Source organism: Mustelus asterias, chromosome 21, assembly GCF_964213995.1.
Source record: "Mustelus asterias chromosome 21, sMusAst1.hap1.1, whole genome shotgun sequence".
Classification (NCBI taxonomy): Eukaryota; Metazoa; Chordata; class Chondrichthyes; order Carcharhiniformes; family Triakidae; genus Mustelus; species Mustelus asterias.
The window spans coordinates 8,709,701-8,719,196 of NC_135821.1; the positions used below are offsets into that span (position 1 = coordinate 8,709,701).

Consider the following 9,496-nt stretch of genomic DNA (forward strand, 5'->3'; position numbering starts at 1 on the left):
GGAGGCCATTCGGCCCTTCGAGCCTGCTCCGCCATTCATTTTGATCATGGCTGATCATCAAATTCAACATCCTGATCCCCCCTTCCCCCATATCCCTTAATCCCTTTAGCCCCAAGAGCGAAATCTAATTTCTTCTTGAAATCAGACAGCATTTTGGCCTCAACTACTTTCTGTGGGAGTGAATTCCACACATTCACCACCCTCTGGGTGAAGAAATTTCTCCTCACCTCAATTCTAAAAGATTTACCCCTTCTCCTCAAAATATGACCCCCTAGTTCTGGACTCCTCCCACCATCGGGAATATTCTTTCTGAATCTACCCTGTCTAACCCTGTTAGAATTTTATACGTTTCTAAGAGATCCCCTCTCATTCTTCTAAACTCCAGTGAATATAATCCTTACCAATTTAGTCTCTCCTCATATGACAGACCTGCCAGCCCAGGAATCAGCCTGATAAACCTTTGTTGTACTTCCTCTAAAGCAAGGACATCCTTCCTCAGATAAGGACAACAAAACTGCACACAATACTCCAGGTGTGGCCTCACCAACGCCCTGTCCAATTGCAGTAAAACATCCCTATCCCTATACTCAAATCCTCTCGCTATGAAGGCCAACATACCATTTGCCTTCTTTACTGCCTTCTGTACCTGCGCGCTTACTTTCAGCAACTGATGCATGAGGTCTCCAAGGTCTTGCTGAGAGTCCACCTCTCTCAATTTACACCCATTCAAGTAATAATCTGTCTTCCTATTATTGCTACCAAAGTGGATAATCTCACATTTATTCACATTATGCTGCATCTGCCATGCACATGCCTCACACTCAGCCTGTCCAAATCACGCTGAAGCATCTCTGCATCCTCCTCACAGCTCACCCTCCCTCCCAACTTTGTGTCATCTGCAAATTTGGAAATAATACATTCAGTTCCCTCTTCCAAATCATTAATATATAATGTGAACAGTTGGGGTCCGAGCACAGATCCCTGCGGAACCCCACTAGCCACTGACTGTCAATCAGAAAAATACCCATTTATGCCAACTCTTTGCTTCCTAACTGCTAACCAGCTTTCTATCCATCTCAAGACATTACCTGCAATCCCATGTGCTTTAACTTTACATAGTAATCTGTTACGTGAGACCTTGTCGAAAGCTTTCTGAAAGTCTAAATAAGCCACATCCACTGGTTCTCCTCAGTGAACTCGATTAGTTACATTCTCTAAGAATTCCAATATATTCGTCAAGCATGATTCCCCTGCTGTAAATCCATGCTGACTTTGTCTGATTATACCACTGCCTTCCAAATGCTGAGCTATGAAATCCTTGATAATAGACTCTAGCAACTTCCCCAGTACTGATGTTAGGCTCACTGGTCTATAGTTCCCTGTTTTCTCTCTACCTCTCTTTTTGAATAGTGGGCTTACATTAGCTACCCTCCAATCTGTAGGAAGCAGCCCAGAGTCCAAAGAATTTTGGAAAATAACCACCAACGGATCTACTATTTCCAGGGCCACTTCCTTAAGTACCCTGGGATGAAGATTATCAGGACCTGGAGATTTATCCACCTTCAATCCCATCAATTTCCCCAAAACCATTTCTCTCCTAATGCTGATTTCCTCCAGTTTCTCACTGAAACAAGTTTCTCTCAGCACTTCTGGTACATTATTCATGTCTTCCTTCGTGAAGACTGAAGCAAAGAACAAATTTAATTCCTCGGCCATTTCTTTATTCCCCATTATGAATTCTCCCGTTTCTGACTGTAAGGGACCTACATTAGTTTTTGTTGATCTTTTTCTCTTTACATATCTATGGAAAATTTTACAGTCAGTTTTTATGTTCCCCACCAGCTTACTTTCATACATTATTTTTCCCTTCTTAATCAGTCCCTTGGTCCTCCTTTGCTGAATTTTAAACTGCTTCCAATCCTCAGGCCTATTGCTTTTTCTTTGCCAATTTGTATGTTTCTTCCTTGAATCTGATACTATCTCTAATTTGTCTGGAAAGCCATGGTTTGGCCACAATTCCCCTACCACTCTTCCGCCAAACAGGAATAAACAACTTCTGGAGTTCACCTATTCACAGTCGATAGCAGGAAAATGTGAGTTTCAGGATGAAATGCTCGATTGACATGGGTGTGATTCTCTGCTACACAGTAAATACTGTTCTTATGCAATTACCATTTATGCTTTACCTTATTCTGAATTACTGATTATTCTGATACTGAAAGAACATTTTATTGTTTATTTCCTTTTAAAAATATATTATTAATTTCCTTTTAAAAATATATTATTAATTTCCTTTTAAACGGCTTACAAATTTCAGTGCACCACCCAGAGTTAATGCACTTCATTTTTCCTTGTAATTTCTTTATTTTCTTCATCCTCATTTTAATTGATCTAATCTCTATTTTTATTATACATTCTGGATTCACATGTAGACAATTATCGTTCATTGTTTAAGATTGCGAAAGGTAGCAAGAGCTTAAATTTGGAGTGAGTGGGATGGATATCAAGCCAGGGTGTAATATAAAGCACTGCAGCAAACTGACAGACTCGCATCCTTGGAAAGAGTGCAGGATCCAGTGACTGTTGATTCAGGATTGAGCTCGTGCTCTGTCTGCCCAGCTGTTTTAAGCCTCACATCAGCCTCTGGTTTAAGTTCTGAGCCAGTCTCTCTGTCTTTCTGTGAGTCACACTGTATATTTTGAGAATATTTCCTCTCTGCAATGTTTATTGTTATTCAGCTTAAATGAAATTGTTTTCAATGGTTAAAGAAACAGGCTGTTAAACTTTTTACTGTTTTAACCAATGGGGTTGGCCTGATGCAAGTGGGAGCTTCAATATTTCTGCAAATTATAGACCTAGTGAATAAATAGGGCCAATTTAACTGATGGGGCAGGGACAAAACAGGGGGAAGGACAGTGGCAGGGTTGGGGGGCAGGGGAGTAGGGCAGGGAGCAGTTGTAAATGTAGAAGCAGTTGCTGCTTTTCTGGAGCAGAGTTGCAGCTATCTGCAGACAGAACAGAATTCTGAGGAGTAGGACAGGTCAGAATGCTCACGCAGGCCCCAGGAGGAAAGTTGCAGCCTCCCTGTCCCAGACAAGTCTCCCCGCTGAAACCCTTTGCTCAAAAGCCACTGGTGGCCAAGGGCCTCCTGTATCTCACGGCTAACTGCGCCTCTCAGTTACAAACTGCCCAGCATTTTAAACTATATCATATTTTGGGTGTAACAATTGTAGAACCAGTTTAAGAGCGTTTAAATCCAAACGTTATTAACAAGTTGTTTTTTTTTTAGACTGCAGATTAACACCATGTTCCACTCGGCGTCTGGACTATTTGTTGGGGTAATTCTGGCAATGTTCATGATGGAACTGACCAGGTCGAGGCCAGTCCGACAAGCCCGACAAGCCCACCACAACAGCCACAGACAAGAGGGTCACCCAGCAATATCCAACCATCATCCTATCCTGTATATACAGATCAATGACGATGGACATGTAAACATGTCACAACACCAGAATGATTATAGTAAGGAAATTATCATTTAAACTTATCTTTCATTACCTGTTGTTGAATGTCATTCTACTTTCGCGAGTGGCTGGGAGGATGAAAGGACCAGGAACATCTATGTTCTTTTACCCAGTCCACCAACTCAGCTGTAGCAGACCATCTTTCAGACTATAGTCTGAGCCTGTGGAGCATAGATCCGACATGATTCCTGCTCCTGATCACTGTCCTGTGTCTCCTCCACTGATGCATCATTGAGTTTCCTTGTGATTCCCACCACAGTCAAATAGGCAACATTAAAGCAAATCACTGTGAATGCTAGAAACCTGAAATGAAGAGAAAGCATTGGAAACACTCAGCCTGTCAGGCAGATTCTGTGGTGAGAAAATCTCACGGCGGTAGTGGTTAACGCTGCTGCCTCACAGCGCCAGGGACCCGGGTTCGATTTCCGGCTTGGGTCACTGTCTGTGTGGAGTTTGCACATTTTCCCCGTGTCTGCGTGGGTTTCCTCCGGGTGCTCCAGTTTCCTCCCACACTCCAAAGATGTGTGGGTTGGGTGGATTGGCCATGCTAAATTGATCCTTAGTGTCAGGGAGATTAACAGGGTAAATATGTGGGGTTACGGGAATAGGGCCTGGGTGGGATTGCAGTTGGTGCAGACTCGATGGGCCGAATGGCTTCCCTCTGCACTGTAGGGATTCTATGTTTCTATGATTTCAGGTTGATGTTCTTTTATCAGAATTAGGAAAAGTTACAAATGTTGAACAAGTGTGAGGTGGGAGGACAGGAAAAGGATCAAACGAGAAGCCCTGTGATAGGTGAAAAGCAGGAGAGATTAAATGATAAGATTCAAGGTACAGGAAATAATAAAGAAACAAATAAAGAAACAAAAATGTGTCTAGAGGAGGTGCGAATGGCGGAATGTGTCTAGAAAAATAATTACCATCTAAAAGCAAAACAAAGTAAAAAATGAAATGTGAGAGAAATTACGAAGCCAGAGAGGGAAACGGAAACAACATTGAGACTGCTGATATCCCTGTGTTTGGAGAGTCGAGAACTGAGGCAAAGTATTGTCGAACAACCAGAAACAGCCAGAATCCTCAGGTGAGCAGAAGAGAAACCTGAAAGGAGCACAAACGACTCTTACTGTGATCTGGGCAATCCCACTTGTTGGTTTGTCCAGTTTTCCTGCACCTGTCTTTGGATCAGCTGGAATATCGGATGCAGATTGCGAGCCTGCTATCATTTGTCTGTCTATCCCACATGGGAAAGGGTGGGGTTGTGGTCCCAGCCTGTACAGGCAGCATTGGCCCAATATGGCCATTATTCTGCTCTTTCCCAGTGTACATTTTACTCTTGATTTACTGTATGAGGTAACAATGTCCAATGAAGGCATTTCACCAGCTCTTTAAATTAGCATTGAGTGGCGCAGACTCTGGTGAATGGTACTGAAAGGGATGTACAGATTGCCTGTAAGAAATGCAGAGTGTGATTGGTGCCTAGTTCCTACCAGTGGCTGTTACCTGTAGCTCAGTGGTAACACTGTCACCTCCAAGCCGGAGTTTGTGGCTCAAGTCCAACTACAGAGATTTGAGCACAAAGTCTAGATGATGTAGAAGATTGCATGAGAGTTCTCCCCGATGTCCTAGCCAATACTCACTATTATCAGTTGATATTAGTAAAGTAGATAATGATGACCACATTGCTGTTTTGGGATCTTGCTGTGCATTGATTGATTACTGTGCTAGCTACGTTTCAATGGTAACTACATTTCAAAGTAATTGTAAAGTGATTTGGGAAATCCTGAGTTAATGAAAGATACTCAATAGACACAAGTCTTTGTTTTCTTGATGAAAGGCTGACAGCATAATATACATCAAATAACGATATATATTTAATATATCTGCATCTTCACTCTGGCAGATATATTAAGTCAATGAAAAGGGAACAGCAGAATTCTAAAACAGGAAACATGCCCAAACATGACTTTTTAAAGTAGAAAATTAAATGAGAATTATTCAATGGAGCAGAGTAAGGTCTCATTGCAGACACTTGATTCAAACAGGGTCACATTGCAGCAACTTTAGAATAAGCAAGAACTTCATAAAGCAGCTTCACTCCTCACAATGTCCCTCCCTCACTGTAATTTCCCCAGCTCTCCCTCCCTCCCTGTGATCTACTCCCCCGCCTTGTGATCTACTCTCACCCTCCCTGAGATCAATTCCTTCCCTGTGATCTACTGTCACTCACACTATGATCTACTTTCTCCTTTCCCTGTGATCTACTCTCACCCTCCCTGAGATCAATTCCTTCCCTGTGATCTACTGTCACTCACACTGTGATCTACTCTCTCCCTCCCTGTGATCTATTTCCTTCCTCCCTGCAATCTACTCATAGAGTCATAGAGGTTTACAGTATGGAAACAGGCCCTTCGACCCAACTTGTCCATGCCGCCCTTTTTTTTAAAACCCCGAAGCTAGTCCCAATTGCCCGCGTTTGGCCCATATCCCTCTATACCCATCGTACCCATGTAACTGTTTAAATGCTTTTAAAAAGACTTAATTGTACCCGCCTCTACTACTACCTCTGGCAGCTCGTTACAGACACTCACCACCCTCTGTGTGAAAAAATGGGGCAATACTTTTGTATCTCTCCCCTCTCACCTTAAACCTATGCCCTCTAGTTTTAGACTCCCCTACCTTTGGGAAAAGATATTGACTATCTAGCTGATCTATGTCCCTCATTATTTTATAGACCTCTATAAGATCACCCCTCAGCCTTCTGCACTCCAGAGAAAAAAGTCCTAGTCTATCCAGCCTCTCCTTATAACTCAAATCATCAAATCCCAGTAGCATCCTAGTAAATCTTTTCTGCACTCTCTCTAGTTTAATAATATCCTTTCTATAATAGGGTGACCAGAACTGTACACAGTATTCCAAGTGTGGCCTTAACAATGTCTTGTACAACTTCAACAAGACGTCCCAACTCCGCTATTCAATGTTCTGACCAATGAAACCAAGCATGCTGAATGCCTTCTTCACCACTCTGTCCACCTGTGACTCCACGTTCAAGGAGCTATGAACCTGTGCCCCTAGATCTCTTTGCTCTGTAACTCTCCCCAACGCCCTACCATTAACCGAGTAAGTCCTGCCCTGGTTCAATCTACCAAAATGCATCTCTCCCTCCCTGTGATCTACTGTCTCCCTGTGATCTACTGTCTCCCTGTGATCTTCTGTCTCCCTGTGATCTACTGTCTCCCTGTGATCTACTGTATCCCTGTGATCTACTGTATCCCTGTGATCTACTGTCTCCCTGTGATCTTCTGTCTCCCTGTGATCTTCTGTCTCCCTGTGATCTACTGTCTCCCTGTGATCTACTGTCTCCCTGTGATCTTCTGTCTCCCTGTGATCTTCTGTCTCCCTGTGATCTACTGTCTCCCTGTGATCTACTGTCTCCCTGTGATGTACTCCATCTCTCCCTGTGATCTACTGTCTCCCTGTGATCTACTGTCTCCCTGTGATCTACTGTCTCCCTGTGATGTACTCCATCTCTCCCTGTAATCTACTGTCTCCCTGTGATCTACTGTCTCCCTGTGATCTACTGTCTCCCTGTGATCTACTCCATCTCTCCATGTGATCTACTGTCTCCCTGTGATCTACTGTCTCCCTGTGATCTACTGTCTCCCTGTGATCCACTGTCTCCCTGTGATGTACTCCATCTCTCCCTGTGATCTACACTCTCCCCCTCTGTGATTTACTCTCCCCTCTCTGTGATGTACTCTCTCTGTGATCCACTCTCTCTCTGTGATCTACTTTCTCACCCTTTGTGATCTACTGCCTCCCTGTGATCTCCTCTCTCTCCCTCTTTGTGATCTGCTCTTTCCTCTCCCAGTTATTCCCTTTGCTTCTCTTCCTTCATTTTCTATCTAGTTTTTGACAATGAAGTCCATGTAATGGAGTCTTTCTCAAACTTCCTGTCATTTGCAGCTCTGATGGATATTGCATTCACCAAGAATGGGATTCTGATTAAGGGAAGGAAGAGTGCTCGATATTTGTGCTCACATCTGAACAACACTCTGTACAGCACAGTAAGTATCAATACATACAATAGATGAACTGCATCGACATTTACTTTTTGATATCAAGTCAAAATTCGAATGGTTCCCTGTTAATTATGACTTAGCTGACGGGACCAAGTGTAATGAAGCCAAGTTTGCAGCTGTTACAAAACTAGACTGGAAAGGAAGCTGTGAGGAGAACACAAAGTCTCCACAAAAGGATATGAAGTGCATTGTGAGGAAATGTAATTCACTTTCCTACCCACCCAGGCAGCACATTCCAGACCATCCCTAAATCTCCTTCCCCTCACTTTGAACCTATATCCCCTCATGACTGACCCTTCGACTAAGGGGAACAGCTGCTCCTTATCCACTCTGTCCATGCCCCTCATAATCTTGAACACCTCAATCAGGTCGCCCCTCAGTCTTCTCTGCTCCAATGAAAACAACCCAAGCCTACCCAACCTCTCTTCATAACTTAAATATTCCACCCCAGGCAGCATCCTGGTGAATCTCCTCTGCACCCCTTCCAGTGCAATCACATCCTATGATCAATGCAAGCATTGTTGTTACCAAGTTAAACAGAAAGCAGGTGAATCACTGGAGGGATTTTCTGATTATCTATCACACAAACATTGTCGGAGCTGTGACAATCTGGAAAAAAAAACAACATAAAGCAGTGCACAGCCCACAGTGTTTAAATGAGGAATCTCACAGGTTTTAGATGAAGAATCTCAGTGTTTGAACAGAGTTTGACAATGTTTAAAGAAGAATCTCAGTGTTTAAATGAGGAGTTATCCAATGTAAGAGTTGCAAACTCTATGAGTGATGTCACCAAAATCAGTTTATTAAGAGCATTGAGCCAAAACACCGGCTATGGATAGGTATTAATGCAAAAAGAATGTTTACATTTCATAAACATTACAGAATGCACATTAACAGTGGGACTCTGCTGCTTCTTAATTTTTAAAAAAAAGTTTATTAGTGTCACAAGTAGGCTTACATTAACACTACATGAAGCAACTGTGAAAATCCCCTATTCGCCACACTCTGGGAGGAAAGCCACACAGAGAGGACGTGCAGACTTCACACAGACAATGGCCTGAGCCGAGAATCGAACCTGGGTCCCTGGCGCTGTGAGGCAGCAGTGCTAACCACTGTGCCACCACGCTGGCTGAGGTGCATTGTTTAATGCACCTGATTAAACACTGATTGATTTAGTCACCAGGGTTTAAAAACTTACTCTCTGAACTATCTGAGTTGATGTTTGTTTTAGTTTCAGTTGACGGAGAACTGCAGATTCAAAGAAAAACATGCTAAATTCCTCTTAACCGACCACGGAAACACAAAAAATCTCAACCTGTCCCCTGGCGAAGTGCAAACCAGATGTTTGCAATCTGGAGAGGTCAATCTTAATGTAGCTGATCCAATGGGAATGGTGGAATGCTGAGACCATCGCCACAGCAAAGAAGTTCAACAAGGATTATGAATGTTACTGATGAGTTTTCTTTCTTTATTTAAGAAGTTAATAATCTCAGTGCAATATGAATAATTTGTTTTATTTATATCATAAACTGTTTACATGAAATGAAATGTTGAAACTTGTTTATTTTAATATTTATATTAATGGTTTCTCAACATGGCGAGGTTCCTTATCTATTCACCAATTAGCACACTGCGAGAAAAAGCGTTGACAGTGTATCTACTGAGGTGTTATTTTCCTAACTTCTAGTTTTCCTACTTTGTGGGTGGTGAGTGGGGCTGGATCTGTTCTGAATGAAAACTCGAACAGAAGCTAAGAGTGAGGCCAGAACGCTGTCCAGGTGTACATAGCTTTTCCATCATAAGGTGGGGTCTGTGTGTAGACACAGTAAGGAGTCTAACAACACCAGGTTAAAGTCCAACACCTTTATTTGGTAGCAAACGCCACTCGCTTTC

The 9,496-nt window shown here is 42.7% G+C and overlaps 1 protein-coding gene across 1 annotated transcript; it reads left to right on the forward strand.

Annotated features, from left to right (window-relative positions):
* The first annotated feature begins 1,887 nt into the window (after positions 1 to 1,887).
* Positions 1,888 to 9,148, forward strand: LOC144509122 (uncharacterized). The gene is made up of 4 exons (XM_078237499.1): positions 1,888 to 2,679; positions 3,290 to 3,522; positions 7,488 to 7,588; positions 8,835 to 9,148. Exons 2-4 carry the CDS (start codon positions 3,306 to 3,308, stop codon positions 9,006 to 9,008), a joined length of 492 nt encoding a protein of 163 aa, XP_078093625.1. The 5' UTR covers positions 1,888 to 2,679; positions 3,290 to 3,305; the 3' UTR covers positions 9,009 to 9,148.
* The last annotated feature ends 348 nt before the right edge of the window (positions 9,149 to 9,496 follow it).

Bases quoted from the DNA above. Each gene is read 5' to 3' on its own strand.
- LOC144509122 (XM_078237499.1), top strand. From the start codon at position 3,306: ATGTTCCACTCGGCGTCTGGACTATTTGTTGGGGTAATTCTGGCAATG. The intron at 3,523-7,487 runs GTAAGGAAATTA...TGTCATTTGCAG, and splicing joins ACAACACCAGAATGATTATA to CTCTGATGGATATTGCATTC. The intron at 7,589-8,834 runs GTAAGTATCAAT...TGTTTGTTTTAG, and splicing joins ACAACACTCTGTACAGCACA to TTTCAGTTGACGGAGAACTG.